We start from the raw sequence: 23,390 nt of genomic DNA, 5'->3' as shown, positions 1-23,390 counted from the left end.
TAAATAGCTAGCAAGAAAGTTGTAAGTACAGTACAATACATGTAGTGATGTATGCGTTGTATGTGTTATATATATATATATATATATATATATATATATATATATATATATATATATATATATATATATATATATGCAATTTAGCTAGTAAATACAGATAGACTACTGTGTATGTATGTGAGTATGTTGCAAATGACTAATTCCACGTTCCTTTTGGTAGTTGTTTTTTAAAATGAACATAGCACAATCTCATGAAAGTTCCAAAAGTAAAGCTATGCATAGATATGTTCAACGATTTCTGCATTTGTTAGTTTTATTATTTTGTTTTATTAGTTTTATTTTCATTCAGTCAACGGATGGTATTCTTCTGTTTCTTACATTTGACATAACCCCACTGGTCTTGTGTGATATTTCTTCTTGAAATACAGGACAGATAGGGCCGTCAACAAGGTGACACCTTGCAAATCTTGACATAAATGCTAAAACCTTGCTACCTATTTGAGAAAATTATCTCAATTATGTCTGATAAGCGGCTAAACTACCGTAATTATGTAATGATTTAAAAATGGTACGTTGAGCTATTCGATGAAAAAAAAGAAAAGGAGCTGAGAGAGAAAACAATGGCAGGGAAACCCTACAGAGCTTTGGCTGAAGTATATAGAGGCAGCTTGGATCGGATCAGATTTTCTCAGGATGATGGCAAATCCTGCTACTTGCTACTTGTGGAAAAGGATTGGTTTGGCCAAGCCTGCCAGGATCTTTGGCACATGTACTGAGATTATCTCAGCAATCATCTCTGGAAAGCTGACCTTGGTGGGCAGAGACTGGGCCTGGATAAACAGATCAAATGTAAACTGCTGGAGTTTCCTCACGATCTGGGTGTTGGAGAGATGGACAGAGACAATACAAAGTTACAATTCTGTCACTTCAAATGAACATTGGGAAACGGCGGCACTGTTTAAGACGTCACCTCATTTCACCTTTACATTTTCGTCCAGGCAGGCTAACGGATTTTGGCAGTTGTGCCTTCATCAGAGCATCAAGAGATATGCCAAAGCCATAGTTTTTATGCAACTGCCTAAGTGATAATTACAATTGCCTGTATGAGGGTGGTACATAGTAGTATTAAAACAATTGTTACTATATATATAAATACACAGATCAGCACAATAAACTCGACAAATAGCATTTAGGTATGTACTGTATATTTGAATATGTATTTCTATATACAGTACCAGTCAAAACTTTGGACACAACTACTCATTCCAGGATTTTTCTTTATTTTTACTATTTTCTACATTGTAGAATAATAGTGAAGACATCAAACCTATGAAATAACATATGGAATCATATAGAACCCAAAAAGTGTTAAACAAATGGAAATATATTTTATATTTGAGATTCTTCAAATAGCCAGCCTTGATGACATCTTTGCACACTCTTGGCATTCTCTCAACCAGCTTCACCTGGAATGCTTTTCCAACAGTCTTGAAGGAGTTCCCACAAATGCTGAGCACTTGTTGGCTGCTTTTCCTTCACTCTGCGGTCCGACTCATCCCAAACCATCTCAGTTGGGTTGATGTCGGGGGATTGTGGAGGCCAGGTCATCTGATGCAGCACTCCATCACTCTCCTTCTTAGTAAAATAGCCCTTACACAGCCTGGAGGTGTGTTGGGTCATTGTCCTGTTGAAAAACAAATGATAGTCCCGCTAAGCCCAAACCAGATGGGATGGCGTATCGCTGCAGAATCCTGTGGTAGCCATCCTGGTTAAGTGTGCCTTGAATTCTAAATAGATCACTGACAGTGTCACCAGCAAAGCACCCCCACACCATAACACCTACTCCGCCATGCTTTACGGTGGGAAATACACATCCGGTGATCATCCGTTCACCCACTCCGCGACTCACAAAGACACGGCGGTTGGAACCAAAAATCTCCAATTTGGACTCCAGACCAAATGACACATTTCCACTGGTCTAATGTCCATTGCTCGTGTTTCTTGGCCCAAGCAGGTCTCTTCTTATTATTGGTGTCCTTTAGTAGTATTTTCTTTGCAGCAATTCGACCATGAAGACCTGATTCACACAGTCCCCTCAGAACAGTTGATGTTGAGATGTGTCTGTTACTTGAACTCTGTGAAGCATTTATTTGGGCTGCAATTTCTGAGGCTGATAACTCTAATGAACTTATCCTCTGCAGCAAAGGTAACTCTGGGTTTTCCATTCCTGTGGCGGTCCTCATGAGAGCCAGTTTCATCATAGCGCTTGATGGTTTTTGCGACTTTACTTGAAGAAACTTTCAAAGCTCTTGAAATGTTCCGTATTGACTGACCTTCATGTCTTAAAGTAATTATGGACTGTCGTTTCTCTTTGCTTATTTGAGCTGTTCTTGCCATAATATGGACTTGGTCTTTTACCAAATAGGGCTATCTTCTGTATACCCCCCTACCTTGTCACAACACAACTGATTGGCTCAAATGTATTAAGAAGGAAAGAAATTCCACAAATTAACTTTTAAGAAGGCACACCTGTTAATTGAAATGCATTCCAGGTGACTACCTCATGAAGCTGGTTGAGAGAATGCCAAGAGTGTGCAAAGCTGTCATCAAGGCAAAGGGTGGCTATTTGAAGAATCTCAAATATAAAATATATTTTGATTTGTTTAACACTTTTTTTGGTTACTACATGATTCCATATGTGTTATTTCATAGTTTTGATCTCTTCACTATTATTCTACAATGTAAAAAATAGTAAAAAAAAAAAAAAAACTTGAATGAGTAGGTTTTGTCCAAACTTTTCACTGGTAGTGTATATTGTAGCAATTGTTTGTTGACTAATGTTTTGAATACCACTATGCACCGTCCTCACACAGATGTGGGCAACTGTAATTATCACCTAGGCACCTGCATAAAAAAACGATGGCTTTGGCACATCTCTTGATGCTCTGATGAAGAGTATGTATAACTGTAAGTCGCTCTGGATAAGAGCGTCTGCTAAATGACTAAAAATGTAAATGTAATGAAGGTATAACTGCCGAAAACGCGTTAGCCTGCCCCTCCAAAAACAAAAGGTGAAATGAGTGACGTCTTTTTTTTTTTTGGAGTGCCGCCATTTCCCAATGTTCTTGAACTTGGGATTTCATTTGAAGTAATTGTCATATATAGTAGAGCACCCAGCAAATAAGGTGAGATAACACTCATGTTAACCACTCCCTTACAATTCTATCACATTCTCAGTTTTTGTTTAGTTAAACATGACAAAGTTAGACTTTTATCACTTAGATAAAATATTGCATTAAATCTTGGTACTGTAATTTAACATTAGGTCATCTATATTCCAGGCTATTAGCTTGATTCATTCTATGATAACAGAATAAATCATATACAGTTATTGAGGATGCACATTGTCTCTCACCGGTTGGAGTGAATCCATGAGGCGGGTGAGTTGATAGAACCTCTGAGAGCAGTTGGACTTCCTTCCATAGTTAATGACGCGATCAAGTTCATTGATGTAAGTCAGCCGCAATTCATCAAAGTACTTCTGACTCTTAAGACCATCGACTGGAACTGCAAAGGAGACAAGCAACGTTATTGTTGTTTTGTCCACAATATTGAATCTCTGTTGCTCAACTATTAATAATACACTGTTTGGTTTTATAAATCTCTGATTGTACTGCATCATTTCGACAGCATTATGTGTCACGTACATCGAAGGAGGAGGACCAAGGTGCAGCGTGAAATGCAAACATACTTTATTATCAACAGTGATAACACGAACAAAACAATAAACGATATCGTGACGTCCTAGGTCTAAACACAACCAACACGGAAGAAGATCCCACCAATATAGGACCAAGCAGCGTGCCCAGGAGCAGACAGCCTGGACGTGGGAGCAGATATTGGACGGGCAGGGGTCCTGGACCTGGGAGGAAATCCAGGCCGGGATGGATCGCCGTCCGTGGAAGGAGACGGTGGAGGCGCGACGGAGAGAGGAGCAATGGCGTCAACAGTGTCGTCGTCGGACGGACGAGAGGCAACCCCAAAACATTTTTAGGGGGGGGGCACACGCCATGGGCGACGGGGCAGCAGGAGGCAGCTACAGGGCGTATTGGGAGGTTAGGTGAGGAGGCCACCAGGTTAAGGGGGCTATTGGTCCAGAGGGAGCAGGAGTTAGTGGTTCAGAGGGAGGAGCTACTGGAGGCGATAAGGGAGAAGGAGAGAGTAGAGGCACGGCGAGAGGAACTGTGTAGGCAGCTGAGGGAGCGGAGGGTTATGAAGAAACCCAGTCCCGCTCCTCACACCAAGCAAGTGGTGTGTGTCAGCAGTCCGGTCCGGCCCGTTCCTGCTCCCCGCACTAAGTTGATGGTGCGCGTCGCCAGCCCGGCCCGGCCTGTTCCTGCCCCTCGCACCAAGCCTACGGTGCGCGTCGCCAGCCCGGTCCGGCCTGTTCCTGCTCCCCGCACCAAGTTAATGGTGCGCGTCGCTAGCCCGGCCCGGCCTGTTCCTGCTCCCCGCACTAAGTTGATGGTGCGCGTCGCCAGCCCGGTCCGGCCTGTTCCTGCTCCCCGCACCAAGCTAGTGGTGCGCGTCGCCAGCCCGGCCCTGCCTGTTCCTGCTCCCCGCACCAAGCTAATGGTGCGCGTCGCCAGCCCGGCCCGGCCTGTTCCTGCTCCCCGCACCAAGCTAATGGTGCGCGTCGCCAGCCCGGCCCGGCCTGTTCCTGCTCCCCGCACCAAGCTAATGGTGTCGCGTCGCCAGCCCGGCCCGGCCTGTTCCTGCTCCCCGCACCAAGCTAATGGTGCGCGCCGCCAGCCCGGCCCGGCCTGTTCCTGCTCCCCGCACCAAGCTAATGGTGCGCGTCGCCAGCCCGGCCCGGCCTGTTCCTGCTCCCCGCACCAAGCTAATGGTGCGCGTCGCCAGCCCGGCCCGGCCTGTTCCTGCTCCCCGCACCAAGCTAATGGTACGCGTCGCAAGCCTGGCCCGGCCTGTTCCTGCCCCTCGCACCAAGCCTACGGTGCGCGTCGCCAGCCCGGTCCGGCCTGTTCCTGCTCCCCGCACCAAGTTAATGGTACGCGTCGCCAGCCCGGCCCTGCCTGTTCCTGCCACTCGCACCAAGCCAGGGGTGCGAGTCGTCAGCCCGGTACGGCCCGTTCCTGCTCCACGCACCAAGCCAGGGGTGCGCGTCGTCAGCCCGGTCCGGCCCGTTGCTGCTCCACGCACCAAGCCAGGGGTGCGCATCGTCAGCCCGGTCCGGCCCGTTCCTGCTCCACGCACCAAGCCAGGGGTGCGCGTCGTCAGTCCGGCACAACCCGTGCCTGGGTCACCGGTGCCTGGTCAGGTACCGGTCAGCTGCTCCACACCGGAGCCTAAACAATCCGCTCCTACGATGTCCAGTCCAGCTCCAGCCAGCTGGGCCAGACCGGACCAGGGGCGCTACGGGGGGATGGTTGAAGGGTGGTGGTCAAGCCCGGAGCCGGAACCGCCTCCAAGGAGGAATGCCCACCCAGCCCTCCCATGTTTGGTTTATGTTTAGGCGCGGTCGCGGTCGCAGTCCGCGCCTTTGGGGGGGGGGGTACTGTCACACCCTGGCTCTGGGGACTCTATATGTTGAGCCAGGGTGTGTAGATTCTGTGTGTTTGTGTTCTGTGTTGTAGTTTCTAGTTGTTTCATTTCTATGTTGGCCAGAGTGGTTCTCAATCAGAGGCAACGAGTGTCAGCTGTTGCTGGTTGTCTCTGATTGGGAACCACATTTAGACAGGCTGTTTTCCCACAGTAGTTGTGGGATCTTGTTCCAAGTAGGTTGTGTTAGACCTAGGACGTCACGTTATTGTTTATTGTTTTGTTCGTGTTATCACTATTGATAATAAAGTATGTTCGAAATTCACGCTGCGCCTTGGTCCTCCTCCTTCGACGATCGTGACATTATGAAAATGGCTTAGAGGACATTGCTTGCAAATCAATTTAATGAAAAAGGAAATACACAATGTGAGGCTCTCTACATTATTTGAATGGACCTGTCAACGTTGGGCTGGGCAGCAACACTCACTGATGCTGAAGAGTAGCAGGGCCTTCATGCAGAGGAACTCTTCGCGAGTGACTTGCAGCAGGACAAACTGCTGGGAGAGGTGTCTCATCCGTATGCAGTGCTCGAACATGCTGGAGATGTGCATCCGATGGCTGGGGACGAGAGAGACGAGAGGGAGGAGGCCAGTGAGGGTCAGGGGGAGATACAGTATAAAGAGAATGAGCCAATGAAAGACCAGAGGGGGTGGGGGAACCTATGGGGAATATATTAAGAGAGGGATAATCTGTGAGCATGTTGCTGTGAGAGATATAGATAGAGGGGGTAAGAGGGTGAGACCCTTATGTGAAACTGTTGCAATGATTACAATTGTCATCCTCCCTCTTTATGACCATAGTTATAGGCTAATATGTGACCTTTGACCTACTGCCCAGCGGCAAAGTTGGTTGAAATCTGGTTGTAATGATGTCATTTCAACTAGTTTTGCCCGCTGGGTATACAATCTGATAATACAGGATCACAGTGATTGGTACTGAATGCTGCTGTTATGCAGGATTATTTTCAAACAAACTGAAAATGTGACCTGATTATATGATTTTCTATGATGATATTGTATATCTAATGATGACATTGTACATCTAATGTATACATAATTTGCAGACATAGTTCACGGTAATAGAAGTTAATATTCTCAGCATCTTACTTAGCTACATGGATCACTAACCAGGTTTCTATCCAACCTTTTTATGCCAGTAAAGTACATATCGGATAAAATATGTCATGACAGGCCTGATGGAAACAGAAAATGTTTCGGTAAACTTGCCAAATGTCGACAAAACAAAATACGCTAGACAAGGTGGGATCTTTTTGTGTCTGTAAAATGAATTATGTGAGAAATGTTGGTGGAAACGCTTTTATGCGCAAATATTGACATACTAACCATCATATCGAAGTAAACTTGGGAGTGACATGTTGTGTGGTTCTCACGCGATGACATGTTGTGTGGTTCTCCCGGGAAAGCATGCAGTTTATTAAACTACAGATTAAACAATTTATGATGAACTTCACAAGGTGGTGAAAGTGCAAGGTGATGAGCTTGATGCTCCTTTCCAATAAATATCGAGGGTCTTATTCTGGTGACATGACCATCGATGCTTGGCTGCCGTTTGACAAATAAAAATAATCTCGCTCTTTTGTCCATAATAATCTCATGTAGGATATACGTGCACTCTAGTCAACAGCGTGCAAATATCTGCACGCTGTTGGTCAGAGTACATGTGCCAATACCAGAATGGGCACACTCGCTATATAACAAAAACATTTTGGTGAGAAAACCATGAATAGAGTTGAAAATGGGATGGAAATCCATTTAACTTGTATTTTTTATTCAGTACATGGGATTTAACCGCAAAATATATTTTTATGTGCACTACGTCATCACGCACAGCCTTTTATCTGCAACAAGTCAATTTGATGGAAACACATCTCTGGTGGGAAAATGCGCATATTGTTTTTATGCAGATTTTTTAATATTTGCATGAAAATCTGTTGCCAATTGGATGGAAATCTAGCTAATGATAATAAGGATGCTTTAGTTGTAACATTTATATTACCAATAATAATTCATTTAATTTACCTCATGGCAGGGTAATAATATCCCCACAATTTTCTGCACTGTTGTATTTGTGCATATTCCTTAGTAATGATGACTAGTGTTGCAAAATTCCGGGAACTTTCAATAAATTCCCTGGTTTTCCAGAAATCCTGGTTGGAGTATTCCAGATTTCCTGCTTATTCCCTCCTAATTCCGAGAATCCTACCACCGTGATTTTGGGAAAACTAGGGAATTTATTGAAAGTTCCTGGAATTTTGCAACACTAGTAATGACACTTGAAATGCCATTGAACTGCCTCAGTCACCTACTGATACTAACGTACTCAGTAATATTCAGATCTGAACTAAATATCACTACTTGCACCATAGGTGATGGAATGCTGAAAAAAATCACATCTTCCTCAGGATCTACCATGTGACAAAAGAACACCAAACAAGGAAATGAAATATAAATGTTACTGAAAGCCAGGCTTGTAAGCCCTTGTGCACATGGAATTCTTGACATATCGGTGAGAGAGAGACAGAAAGAGCGAGAGGCAAGTAGAGGGAGAGAAAGAGCAAGAGAAAATGAGAGACAGAGACAGGGACAGGGAGCAAGACGGACATAGAGGGAAGAAAATTGGCATCTGACGTACAGCCAGAAGCCAACTCACTGGAGGAAATCTCCACCAACATAATGGGGACAACACTGAGGTGTGGCCCTGGGGGTAATAAGATAATTTAGCGGAGATAATTGAATTCAGTATCACATAGCTGCACATACTCATTGAAAACAAGGTCTGGGGCAAAGTACAGCATTCTGGCGTTGACATTTTTGTAGGACCTCCATCCCAAGCCGAACACCATCACCCCCATCCATGAATGCTGGATGACTGTCATCTGGTCATCCACATGCAGATTCCGAAAACCTGAGAAGAAAATGAAAAACCACACGAAAATGGAACTGTCATTAATAACAATTCAATTATTATCAAAACATCTCTGATGAATTCTTAATGCCTTCACTACCAATTTGCTGTAATGCCATTGCAAACTTGTTATAAATCAAATAATGACGTCGAAACAATGAACTTATTAAGGACCACATGGAAATACGTTTTGTATGATTCTTCTATTCCAGTACTGTACCTGGCATGCCTTTGGCCCACTTGACCACTTTGACCAGTTGGCGCTCCCCGAGTTCGTTGAGGCTGGTGAGCAGCACTGCAGCTGAGTCCGGCTGGCAATGGTCGTGTCCCGCGTTAACCACCTCTGGCTCGATGGACTCCAAGATGTTGAGGAACACCAGCTGGGAATGGAAGGTCAGGCAGGACTGGGGAGAGACGCACTGGATGGCATCAGTGGGACCTTGGGTGGGCAGATCATCCTCTGGGCTCTTCAGCTGTCCAATCTTTTTCAGTTTACGTGCTACATAAGGTCAAGAATTGGAACATGGATGAGTAATGGTAGAAGAATAGTGTAATATTTGGTACAGCTGTTAACAATTGCCAAATGCATGATACAACTGTACTTAAATGACTGTTCAGATTGTGAGGGAATTTAGCAATATACACAACTGTTCACATATGTTCAAATATACAGCTGAATACATGCGGTTCAGAAACACACAAGCACACGCGTATAAACGCACGCCCCCCATCCATCCTGCACACACACCAACAAACACACTCACAATCTAAATTATGTAATTTTAATAAAGAAATACATTTGTAATTCACCAAAATAATGACAATAATGTTCCAAGGTGCCAAGATTAGTCACTGTGCTGTCAGTAAAAACATGAGAAAGAATTTGAGAGACACTTATTAACATGCCAAAACACAAACTTCCACTTTGGAAGGGTCAAAAAGACCAAAGGTTTGACATCTTGTCAACAGCTTGTTTCTAGAGCAAAAATGGGGGACATTTTAAAAAGTCAAATGAGTAGGAGCCTGATTAAAACATTATCTCCCTGTCAAGATGCAATATAACCAGTCTGCTTCAACACAACACAGTTTCACAATGCAAAACATTTCCTTGCACTTTATATGGGGGACAAATTAAGACTCGTAATATTGCATGTTGAGTTCAGTGGTTTCCTTCTTTCTCAGATTAAATCAGTTCAGTTCAGTAAAAGTTTGTAAAAAAACAAGATCACATTACATCAGCTTGAGCACAACACTGTTAATGTGCTCTTTCTCCAACGATAAACCGCTAGAACTTCCCCAACCCAGCCACAATAAATTGCCTCTCTATTCTGTCCATGCTGGAACAGTAAAGTGAGCAGGCCTGATGAAATAGATGTCAGCCATCTTTCATCAAATCAGCTTAATATGAAGCTACTGTAGCAACATCTTGGATTTGATCAACACAAGCAGGTTCCTTGAAACATGTGCATGAAATTGTTATAGATATAGCTAGTGCCATGGGTGGATACGATGTGGAGGCTAAGGATAAGGGCAAAGTTTGCAGCTACTATTTTTTGAAGATTAACCATGATACTACATTTTAAGTTTTATCTTTACTAATCTTTGCCAAGTATCTTATCTTTACAATCTGACCAAAGTAGCACATCTGGCCATAATACAGTTGAAGTCAGAAGTTTACATACACCTTAGCCAAATACATTTAAACTCAGTTTTTCACAATTCCTGACATTTAATCCTAGTACAAATTCCCTGTTTTAGGTCAGTTAGGATCACCACATTATTTTAAGAATGTGAAATGTCAGAATAATAGTAGAGCTTTTATTTATTTCATCACATTCCCAGTGGGTCAGAAGTTTACATACACTCAATTAGTATTTGGTAGCATTGCCTTTAAATTGTTTAACTTGGGTCAAATGTTTCAGGTAGCCTTCCACAAGCTTCCCACAATAAGTTGGGTGAATTTCGGCCCATTCCTCCTGACAGAGCTGGTGTGACTGAGTCAGGTTTGTAGGCCTCCTTGCTCGCACACGCTTTTTCAGTTCTGCCCACACATTTTCTATAGGACTGAGGTCAGGGCTTTGTGATAGCCACTCCAATACCTTGACTTTGTTGTCCTTAAGTTATTTTGCCACATCTTTGGAAGTATGCTTGGGGTCATTGTCCATTTGGAAGACCCATTTGCGACCACGCTTTAACTTCCTGACTGATGTCTTGAGATGTTGCTTCAATATATCCACATAATTTTCCTTCCTCATGATGGCATCTATTTTGTGAAGTGCACCAGTCCCTCCTGCAGCAAAGCACCCCCACAGCATGATGCTGCCACCCCCGTGCTTCACGGTTGGGATGGTGTTCTTCGGCTTGCAAGCTGACCCCTTTTTCCTCCAAACATAACGATGGTCATTATGGCAAAACAGTTCTATTTTTGTTTCATCAGACCAGAGGACATTTCTCCAAAAAGTACGATCTTTGTCCCCATGTGCAGTTGTAAACAGTAATCTGGCTTTTTTATGGCGGTTTTGGAGCAGTGGCTTCTTCCTTGCTGAGCGGCCTTTCAGGTTATGTCAATATAGGACTCGTTTTACTGTGGATATAGATACTTTTGTACCTGTTTCCTCCAGCATCTTCACAAGGTCCTTTGCTGTTGTTCTGGGATTGATTTGCACTTTCGCACCAAAGTACGTTTATCTCTAGGAGACAGAACGCGTCTCCTTCCTGAGCGGTATGACGGCTGCGTGGTCCCATGGTATTTATACTTGCGTACTATTGTTTGTACAGATGAACGTGGTACCTTCAGGTGTTTGGAAATTGCTCCCAAGGATGAACCAGACTTGTGGAGGTCTACAAAAAAATTTTCTGAGGTCTTGGCTGATTTCTTTTGATTTTCCCATGATGTCAAGCAAAGAGGCACTGAGTTTGAAGGTAGGCCTTGAAATACATCCACAGGTACACCTCCAATTGACTCAAATGATGTCAATTAGCCTATCAGAAGCTTCTAAAGCCATGACATCATTTTCTGGAATTTTCCAAGCTGTTTAAAGGCACAGTCAACTTAGTGTATGTAAACTTCTGACCCACTGGAATTGTGATACAATGAATTATAAGTGAAATAATCTGTCTGTAAACAATTGTTGGAACAATTACTTGTGTCATGCACAAAGTAGATGTCCTAACCGACTTGCCAAAACTATAGTTTGTTAACAAGAAAGTTGTGGAGTGGTTGAAAAACTAGTTTTAATGACTCCAACCTAAGTGTATGTAAACTTCAAACTTCAACTGTAAGTGCACATCAAGGCTTTCGCAAAATACCGAAATGCAGTCTACAGTTTATTTTTAAAGCAGTTTCACCAATGAAGAATCCTTAATTGGTGAACCTGCCACATCTGTTTGAGATATTACAAAAATAAAGAAATTACTGCAAAAAACCAACACAGTTTTTTTTTTATTAACATCATTGCATGCGCGATAGAACTACAGAAGAGTATTAGGGACAAGTGAAGAGAAACATAAATAAACGGTGATGGTACTTGGATAATGTTTTTGGCAAAAATGTGAAATACTTCAAGAATAAAGTTGCAATATTTTCAGAATAAAATCTAAATTAAATTCAACAGAGCAGGGTATTTTTCTCAACAATAATCCCATGGGCCTGCTGGGATCAGCATGGTACAAAGGTGTACGGAATACATAATAGGAACTCTGTCATTCCTCCTCCTCAAACCTCACCCCTCACTTAGTCAAGTATCAACCTTGGACTAGTTAAACGTCACCCCTCCTCTTTAACCCTCGTCACCCCTGCATTGGTCAGTTATCACCCCTACTTTAGTCAAGCCTCACTTCTCCTTCTCATCCCTCACCCTTACTCTAATTTATTCAAAATAATAAGATTTTCCAATTGCCCAAATACAGTGCATTCGGAAAGTATTCAGACCCCTTGACGTTTTCCACATTTTGTTACGTTACAGCCTTATTCTAAAATGGATTAAATTGTTGTATTCCTCATCAATCTACACACAATACATTTTTTTACATTTAAGTCATTTAGCAGATGCTCTTATCCAGAGCGACTTACAAATATCCCATAATGACAAAGAAAAACAGGTTTTTCGAAATGTTTGCAAAAAAACAAAAACATAAATATCACATTTACATAAGTATTCTGACCCTTTACTCAGTACTTTGTTGAAGCACCTTTGGCAGTGTTTATAGCCTCAAGTCTTCTTGGGTATGACGCTTCAAGCTTGGCATACCTGTATTTGGGGAGTTTCTCCCATTCGTCTCTGCAGATCCTCTCAAGCTCTGTCAGGTTGGATGGGGAGCGTCGGTGCACAGCTATTTCTGGGTCTCTCCAGAGATGTTCGATCAGGTTCAAGTCCGGGCTCTGGCTGGGCCACTCAAGGACATTCAGAGACTTGTCCCGAAGCCACTCCTGCGTTGTCTTGGCTGTGTGCTTAGGGTCTTTGTCCTGTTGGAAGGTGAACCTTCGCCACAGTCTGAGGTCCTGAGCGCTCTGGAGCAGGTTTTCATCAAGGATATCTCTGTATTTTGCTCCGTTCATCTTTCCCTTGATCCTGACTAGTCTCCCAGTCCCTGCCGCTGAAAAACATCCCCACAGCATGATGCTGCCACCACCATGCTTCACCGTAGAGATTGTGACAGGTTTCCTCCAGACGTGACGCTTGGCATTCAAGCCAAAGAGTTCAATCTTAGTTTCATCAGACCAGATAATCTTGTTTCTCATGTTCTGAGTCCTTTAGGTGCTTTTTGGCAAACTCCAAGCGGGCTGTCATGTGCCTTTTACTGAGGAGTGGCTTCCGTCTGGCCACTCTACCGTAAAGGCCTGATTAGTGGAATGCTGCAGAGATGGTTGTCCTTCTGGAAGGTTCTCCCATGTCCACAGAGGAACTCTGGAGCTCATTCAGAGTGACCATCGGGTTTTTGGTCACCTCCCTGACCAAGGCCCTTCTCGCCCGATTGCTCAGATTGGCCGGGCGGCCAGCTCTAGGAAGAGTCTTGGTGGTTCTAAACTTCTTCCATTTAAGAATGATGGAGGCCACTGTGTTATTGGGGACCTTCAATGCTGCAAAAACATTTTGGTACCCTTCCCCAGACCTATGCCTCAACACAATCCTGTCTCGGAGCTCTACGGACAATTCCTTCGACCTCATGGCTTGGTTTTTGCTCTGACATGCACTGTCATCTGTGGGACCTTATATAGACAGTTTTGTGCCTTTCCAAATCATGTTCAATCAATTGAATTTACCACAGGTGGACTCCAATCTAGTGGTAGAAACATCTCAAGGATGATCAATGGAAACAGGATGCACCTGAGCTCAATTTCGAGTCTCATAGCAAAGGGTCTGAATATCTATCTAAATAAGGTATTTCAGTTTTTTATTATTAATACATTTGAAGAATTTCTAAAAACCTGTTTTTGCATTGTCAGTATGGGGTATTGTGTGTAGATTGATAAGGGGAAAAAATGATTTAATCCATTTTAGAATAAGGCTGTAACGTAAAACAAATGTGGAAAACATCAAGGGGTGTGAATACTTTCTGAATGCACTCTACATGCTAAGCGCCGACAACAACAACAACAACAACACATGTGAACGTACCAATGATCTATATAAACCCTGGATTGCTGATGCCAATGAGAGGCTTTGAAGCCACCGGTCAGCCATATTGGCACTCCCCAGAAGAAGGAGTCCTCCATAGGAATGAATAGAATTCTACAGTATTTCAATTACATTTTTCAAGGACAAATTTACATGTATTTCTGTTGTTGTAGTGGGAACAGTAACATTATAACTTTACGGAAAATGTTTTAATATATATATATTTTAAATGTTTAGCTCACATAATATAATTGCAAAGTATGCATTAAGGTGTCTGTAATAGAATAAAAACGTGGCAAAAACAAATGTAGACATTAATAAATGAATTTCTATAGCTTCAAAAATATTTTCTACAACGGTGGGGGAGTGCCAAGATGGAGACGTGGCGGATTCAAAACAGCGCCCCGTCAGTCATCTAGTGTATATATAAATTATTGGGAGGTACATAGGCGTCAAGCACCCATAATTTTAGAGTGGGCACGAAGTATGTGAGAATTAAGGGGGATGGTCCGGGTGGGCGGCTGTGTCCCCCATCCGTAGGTTGGAGAATTTTGCATTTTGTAAACACCTGAAACAGCTTTCCCCCCAATCTAGAGCCCAGTGGCGAACCGTGACTATAGGACCTAGGCCTTCAGACGGACCAAAAATCTTCCAATACGTTGTATCAAACTCAAAAATCAAGAAAATAACAGAAAACATAGCATCTCTTAATGCGCCCGACATTATATATTCTGTAGTGGGACCGTTCTAGTTGTAGTGAAGGAGGAGCAATACTTTTTGATGATATTATGAATGAATCAAATAAGCCTGGCCGCGCTTTGGACTTCCGCACACACAGAGACAGAACCGGCATGGACACAACATGACACACAGCATAAAATAATGCACTGTTTACACAAGTTATGGTAGCCAACACCACTATCACACTATCACCAATAGCAACAACAACAGTGTCATATCAAAGGTGACAGGCTCATGGTGCTGAAAGGACAGCGACTGTAATACCTGTGCACTCCATGGCGCTGAAGGCCTAGCCAATGGCTGGCTGAGCTAGCTAGATTATTCTACCCAGAGACCACCAAAGAAAATCCTGATTGGATAGTTTTTTATATTCAGTATTAACCCTTCTCTTTCCAACACAAACTGAAGAGATGAAATCAGAAAATTATTACAATTATTGTAAAGATGAAATAGAAATTAAAACGAAATTTTATTTTAAAAAATATATACATTTTTATAAATCCTTAGGCCTTCCTAGAAGGCCCTGATGGTTCCCCACTGCTAGAGCCATAATCATTATGCTTAATTCTATTCTACACATTCCAGAGGGTGTCATTCTGACTGTTGTACATCAACAAACTAACATTCCTAGGACATTACATACAAATTACAGCACAGTACATGGGATTATAACACACATCATCAATACAGGCACATACTGTATCACGGCATCACAATTCATGATATTATCATAAAGTGCCAGATTACATTTAAACCAAGTATTTTTCTGCATATCTAAGCATACCTCTTGAGCTGTCTGTATCATCCTGACTCGTGTTTCTTTTTTTAAAGAAACTAAATATGCTTCTCTCCATCTCTGCTAAAATCTGTGTAAAAGATTGAAATGAATGAATGTGTGTCTTATTCAGTACATTTAGTAATTGCTTGCTTTTCTAAAGTCTAGCAACCTTGCCAGCAGGTATGCCAACTAAGATAGTTAGGGGTGGCAAGTAGCCTAGCGGTTAAAGGACAATTCCACCTAAAAACTATCTTTCGGTATTTGTTTCACTAGTCCATTGTTGACATAGTCCCAAAATGTTTTGCTTGTCAGCAATCAAGTTTTCAAGATATGTAACTTTCAAAATACAGAAATCATCCCTGTATGATGCATTTTGCATCATATGATGAAAACACATCATATGGGGATGGTTTCTGTATTTTGTATTTTGTACCAAAATATAGTTTTTGGGTGGACTTTTCCTTTAAGAGCATTGGGCCAGTAACTGAAATGAGCAAGGCAGTTATCCCCCAACAACAACTGCTCCCTGGGCGCCGATGACGTGGATGTCCATTAAGGCAGCCCCCCGCACCTCTCTGATTTAGAGGGGTTGGGTTAAAGACACATTTCAGTTAAATGCATTCAGTTGTGCAACTGACTAGGTATCCCTCTCTTCCTTTCCCTTAGACAAGCTACTCTAACTTTATTGATAGCCTGAAATGGCTTGGTAGCTAGTTATGAGGTTGGGAGATTGGGAACCTATCTAGGTGGCTAGCTAAAGCAAACTTGATACGTGGTTAGTATCATTTTTGTTTTATGTATTCATCAAGAATGAATCAATAGCCTACATAGCTTGATCAAATTAATTTACAAACATACCTCCTGCGAGTCCTGCCCATTACCAGCAGCTAAAATAAAATAAAACGCTGTGTGTCACTCTACACTCTCTCTCCAACTCCACTGATGATACTGCATGCACTAGAGTATTGAGTGTCTTGCCTAGCATATCTTTGCTCTGTGCACCTTGGAAGGAACCACTTACTAGAGAAAATGGGGGAGGGGGGTCTCTTTGCCTGGTCCAGTCAGTGTGCACCCTTCCGCAAAATACCACTGACAGATCTTTTTATAAATTCTAATGATAAAACGTGGGCTTAAAAATGAAGTTTATTAATTAATTATAAAACAGGACAAATCTGAGGGGGCACATGCCCTTGTGCCTCCTATGGGCATTACACCACAGTGGAGGTATAAGGTTGGGAAAATGTCACTGGCAATTATGAATTATCATCATCATAATCAGCTATGATTAAATTAATTTATATGACAATGCTGTCAGCTAATACAGTGCCTTAAAAAAATATCCAGACCCTTGGATTTTTTCACATTTTATTGTGTTACAAAGTGAGATTAAAATGTATTTAATTGTCATATAGTCGTTGCATAAGTATGCAGCCCCTTTGTTTAGGCAAGCCTAAATTAGTAAAATGTGCCTTAACAAATCACATAATAAGTTACATGGACTCACAATAATAGGGGTTGACATTATTTTTGAATGACTAACCCTTCCTCTGTCCCCCATACATACAACCTCTGTAAGGTCCCTCAGTCAAGTATTGAATTTCAAGCACAGATTAAACTACAAAGACCAGGGAGCTTTTCGGAAGCCTCATAAAGAAGGGCAGTAATTGGTAGATGGGTAACAATAAACTATCAGACATTGAATATCTCTAAAAAGTATGCTGTGGATTATGTAGTAAACTCCCCAGACGCATCAAAGATACAGTCGTCCTTCTGAACTGAGCTGCAGGACAGGAATGAAACTGCTCAGGGATCTTTCCATGATTTTAAAACCACTTGTGATTTTAAAATAGTTACAGAGTTCAATGCCAGTGATGGGAGAAAACTGAGGATGGATCAACAACATTGTAGTGACTCCACAATAATGACTTAAATGACAGAGTGAAAAGAAGAATACAAATATACAGAATAATATTCCAAATCATGCATCTTGTATGCAACAAGGTACTAAAGTAATCCTGCAAATGGCTTAAATGCAAACCCTTATGTTTGGGGCAAATCCAACACATCATTGAGTAACTGCCTCCTTATTTTCAAGCATGGTGGTGGCTGCATCGTGGTATGGGTATGCATGACATCGGCAAATACTGGAGAGTTTTTCAGGATAAAAAGAAACGGGATGGAGCTAAGCACAGGCACAATCCTTTAGGAAAACCGCTTCAGTCTGCTTTACACTAGACACTGGGAGAGGAATTCACCTTTCAGCAGGCCAATAACCTACAACACAAGGCCAAATCTACACAGGAATTGCTTACCAAGAAGACAGTGAATGTTCTTGAGTGGCCGCATGTAAACACAACCACTCCACTTTCTGGATCTGGGCCAATTTTAGAATTGTGATACACCACCATAGCTTAATATCGCTAAATAACATGGGTTGGTTTAATCATTTAATCCATCACCATTTCAAACATATTTCCTAAATGTAAGCAAAGTAATTGGCTATAACTCATTGATCCTGCTTTGTAACTAGACCTCTCCCATCTAATTTAGGTGCTAGCTAGCCTGTAAATACAATAACATAGCTAGCTAGCAAGTGATGTCCTCTAGTTTTTACATGTAAATATATAATTTTCCTAAGATATTGTTGCTAGTATTTTTGAAATTAATTTAATCATCATGATGCTTGCTGGCTGTTTGAATTGACATGTATTTTGGCCAATAGACATGCTCATTGTTCACTGAACAAAAATATAAACGCAACATGCAACAATTTCAACGATTTTACTGGGTTACAATTCATATAAGGAAATCAGTCAATTGAAATAAATTCATTCGGCCCTAATGGATTTCACATGACTGGGCAGGGGCGCAGCCATGGGTGGGCATGGGAGTGCATAGGCCCACCCACTTGGGAGCCAGACCAACCCACTGGGGAGCCAGGCCCAGCCAATCAAAATTAGGTTTTTCCCACAAAAGGGCTTTAATACAGACAGAAGTACTCCTTAGTTTCATCAGCTGTCTGGGTGGCTGGTCTCAGACAATCCCGCAGGTGAAGAAGCCGGATGTGGAGGTCCTGGGCTGGCGTGGTTAAACGTGGTCTGCGGTTGTGAGGCCGGTTGGACGTACTACCAAATTCTCTAAAACGACGTTGGATGAGGCTTATGGTAGAGAAATGAACATTCAATTCTCTGGCAACAGCTTTGGTGGACATTCCTGCAGTCAGCATGCCAATTGCACGCTCCCTCAAAACTTGAGACATCTGTGGCATTGTGTTGTGTGACAAAACTGCACATTTTATAGTGGCCTTTTATTGTCCCCAGCACCAGGTGCACCTGTGTAATGATCATGCTGTTTAATCATCTTCTTGATATGCCACACCTGTCTGGTGGATGGATTATCTTGGCAAAGGAGAAATGCTCACTAACAGGGATGTAAACAAATTTGTGCACAACATTTTAGAGAAATAAGCTTTTTGTGCGTATGGAACATTTCTGGGATCTTTTATTTCAACTCATGAATCATGGGACCAACACTTTACATTACTGATTTCCTTATATGAACTGTAACCCAGTAAAATCGTTTAAATTGTTGCATGTTGCGTTTATATTTTTGTTCAGTATAATTTTAAAAGAAATAAAGAATGTGGTGTAATGCAAGGGTGAGAACGGACTGATGCACGGATGAGAGAGGTGAGGCAGAGGGGTGATACCTGACAAATGCAGGGGTGAGGGTTGAGGAGGAGGGTGCAGAATTGATACTTGACTAGGGGAGGCAGGGCCGGCTCCAGGCATAAGCGACATAAGCGGTCGCTTAGGGCCCCGGCCGCTAGCTTTAAAACTTCAACAATTTCTCTCCACCCCATGGCAAAATGGGTAGAATTGCAGGAAATGTGCTTTAAAACTGCAAAAATGTCTCTCCGCCCCATGGCAAAATGTGTACAACTGCAGGAAATGAACTTTAAAACATTACGTTTTTGCCGGGGGGGTGAACCAAATCTCGCTTAGGGCCCCTGTTGATTTCACTTTGGCCAATACCTCATCCAAATCCGTGTGGTTCCTCCTTCTGAACATTTACATTACATTTACATTTTAGTCATTTAGCAGACGCTCTTATCCAGAGCGACTTACAGTTAGTGAGTGCATACATTTTTATTTTTTATACTGGAATCGAACCCACAACCCTGGCGTTGCAAATGCCATGCTCTACCAACTGAGCTACATCCCTGCCGGCCATTCCCTCCCCTACCCTGGACGACGCTGGGCCAATTGTGCGCCGCCCCATGGGTCTCCCGGACAGACCCAATCTCAGCACAACCTCTTCAAGATCCTAATACTTACAATAATATGGTAATTTTGTGTTAAAAGAGCAAGGATTTCCTTGTTACTAAAGCCAATTCTAAACTATAGTTTCACCAGGTCATCGAACTCAGGCATTTCAATGGTGGCACACAACAACAGGGAGCCAGGGAGGCATGCAATTAACCAAATCTCCTACTTTAATCTTGAAATATAACTGTGATTTTATTCTCACAATTTTGACTTTATTCTCAAAATAATGTGACTTTATTCTTGAAGTTTCTAGATTTGGAATTATTATCCATGCAAAATAATATTAATCTAAGTGCATCAGGTTTTTTTTTTCTTCGCTTAGCCCTAATAAGTTAGGTATCCCACTGGCTATAAGGTGAATGCACCAATTTGTAAGTCGCTCTGGATAAGAGCGTCTGCTAAATGACGTAAATGTAAATGTAATACTCTTCCGTATAGAACGAGAATGTTTCCATGTAAACATCAATTCTAGTTTTGCAATCATTTTGTGTAACACAACAGGAATAGAGTAGGAGACTAACAGGCTAGAACAGCGTGGTCTTCTAATATGTACTACCAAAATTGAAATTAAAAATACATTTGACCAGATGGGCCTCATCTGGTAGAGAAGCATGGGATAAATGAAAGGCCAGTGCATCTCTTACTCATCCCACTCTTATCATGTTATGTTCCTGTCCTAAATCATGTTGAATAAAAAGAAGACCTCTCTCTGATGTACAGATCTGCTCTTTTCTGAATGTAAACATTTTCAGATGCTAGGAACTCTGCTTTAATTAGCGCAATAATTTGTGTACGCATACGATAGAGTAGTATACCCACAATCAACAACAACCACCTAAACTGTTTGTCATTTGGATACAATCCGAAGTCAACTGCTAAAGAAACTGCTAAAGATACAGATGGGTTAGGCAACGTCTCAAAATATTATTTCTTAACTAACAACAAAACTACAACTTTATTTCCCAGCGAGGTTGGAGATGGGAGGCTTTCCTTTCAGCTCCTGGCTGACTGTTGACGCCCTCCACTTAGAAACTAAACAAGTCCTATCCATGCCTTTGAATTGTAGCCTAATGACGTGATAAATCTCCTGCCCTAAATAAGTGAATCCGAGTGAAATAATGATCATAAACAATCTGTGCCCTAACCAACAATCCTATAACTACAGTCACAGACTAGACAAGTATATAACCCACCATTCACTCAATCTAATTACTTCTGCCAGATAACACCAACACTCTGAAATTGCTGAGCTCTAGGTTCACGCTGTTATTTCAGCTGCCTCTATATGCTTGGCAACTGCGTAGGTGTGTGAGTGACAGAGTAATGCAAATGGTTGCATCCTAACTATCGGATCAATAACCTATAGGCATTTCAAATACTCTAACTGAATGGTAGGATACATTCTCGCTGCTTTTACAAAGTTTGGTTGAGAATAGTTTTCCTGTGCATAGTTACTTCTCGGGTCAGAAGTTTAATTCAGCACAGTGGGACACTAGATGGAATCTGGAGGATAAGGGATTTGTTTATAAATGGGATCTTCACTCTGCTTCTCCACAGATCCCAGGCTTAAGAAGCCCCTGAAGGATGGAGTATTGATGTCCCTCAACATGTGGTGCATGAATAGTAGCTCTAACCTGGATGCAATCATGGGAACTTGAGGCTTCATCTTCTCAGGCTTTGTGTTTGTGGCATTAACGATGGGCGTTATGCTTAAAACGTGCTTAGTAATAGTAATAACAGTATTAGACAAATGTGTCATAAATTATAATAAATTAGCAACAATTATGATATTGCTCAGTGTGTGCCTCAACGGGCTTGGCCACCACTATCACTATCACCACTGGGTCATGGCTCTGAGAACAATTTCAATTCTAGTTTGACATATTGCTTTTATGAGCCCAGGCCCAGAATAGACCCGTCCAGTTCTGATATACATGTGAACACCTGTTCTACCCTCTCAGAGCCTATTTACATGAAATACATTTTTGGAAGCATGGTGGAGAAATCATGGCATATTGATCCCCAAAACATATCATGCACTGCCAATACTTTGAGCAATGTTTAATAATAATCTAGCCAAGCCATGCATAGAAACCCAGCCACGGGACAGGAAAAAACGTATCTTGAATATTACCATCATTGTTCCAAATGCATAAAAGATGACACATGGTAATGTATTTAGTGTCACACATTTGAGTTGCATTGTTAGGAGAGACAAATGTTCCACCAATAAAAAAATATACCAGTTGTGGAGGATAACTAGGTGAGCAATGTGAGAGGGAGGCTGGAACCTTGGCTAGCGAATCAATGACCATGGCAACAATGGGCAGAGCAGGCCATTTGGTAAGGTCTGTCAGAGACAGTGGGCACACCATGTCACAGGGACACACCTTGATTACAATATTAGCAGCTTACAAATGTAGCAATCATTTACTGTATTGTTACAGTATTATTATGGATGTACTTCAACACAGCAAACAAATTATTTAAATGTTTTAATGTGAGGATTGCTATAGTTTACTTTGTAATGTGTTATGCTATTTTTGGAAAAGTGTTTACCGGGGGTATAGTGCAGAGAGGAAAATCAACATTTAAAATTCTAAATGGTGAGTGAAACCATTTCCTGCACACTGGAACTCCTGTATGTGACAATAAAACATACATACTTACTTTCCTTTTGGATAGACCATTAAGTTGAAAAGTTCAATCTGGCTTTACAGAGATACAGTCATTCTTATCTAAATAGAGACAATAAAGGTGTATGCAATTAACATCCAGGTAACCTGGAAGTAAAATCCTGATGGTGCAGAATGGATCACCTAAATTGGGGTCACCAATGATCTCTTCTAGAACAGGTGCACAGATGTACCTTATTATGGCTCTGGACGGGTCTGCAGAACTTTGACCAAAATAAAATAAAACATACCCTTAATATCTGTCAGTGCAGAGTGGCCCAGTAACTTTATCTTTATAGCTAGTTTATCATGACCACAAATTAATTATGGTCCCATGCACTATGCATGCTTTCATAGTGCTTTTCATAGTGCTACGTGACAACAAAGCATTGTGCAGAGGGGACTACAAATTAAAGTGGCAATACATTATCAATACATTAGGTGGTGGACATTCAATCTATTACCTAAATAGAATTAGCTTAAGGAAATGTAGAGTGAACGATCGGATCCCAGTATTATTATTTATTTATTTCTCAATCTGAGTAATTAAGTGCCTCATTAGCTCAATCTTAATATGCTGGTAAATCATTATATTTCTATTTCAGATGTAATAAGTAACCCTTCATGTAATTTAGATAAAGAAAAATAATTAAAACATTCCCAAATATATAAAAAATTGTGGTATCTTGGCACTGATCTTTGCATA

General features: G+C 41.8%; 1 protein-coding gene across 1 annotated transcript in view; it reads right to left on the bottom strand.

Annotated features, from left to right (window-relative positions):
- Window positions 1–90: 90 nt before the first annotated feature.
- The window catches only part of LOC121579932 (androgen receptor), a 52,969-nt gene continuing 29,669 nt past the window's right edge, over window positions 91–23,390 (bottom strand). The window contains 5 exon segments of the mRNA XM_041894937.2: window positions 91–875; window positions 3,416–3,567; window positions 6,047–6,177; window positions 8,400–8,544; window positions 8,765–9,043. Of these exon segments, the coding sequence (XP_041750871.2) occupies window positions 717–875; window positions 3,416–3,567; window positions 6,047–6,177; window positions 8,400–8,544; window positions 8,765–9,043 (866 nt within the window). The 3' untranslated portion in view covers window positions 91–716.

Source organism: Coregonus clupeaformis, chromosome 13, assembly GCF_020615455.1.
Source record: "Coregonus clupeaformis isolate EN_2021a chromosome 13, ASM2061545v1, whole genome shotgun sequence".
NCBI lineage: Eukaryota > Metazoa > Chordata > Actinopteri > Salmoniformes > Salmonidae > Coregonus > Coregonus clupeaformis.
The sequence above is the reverse complement of the archived record's forward strand: the minus strand, read 5'-3'. Positions and strand labels throughout refer to the sequence as shown.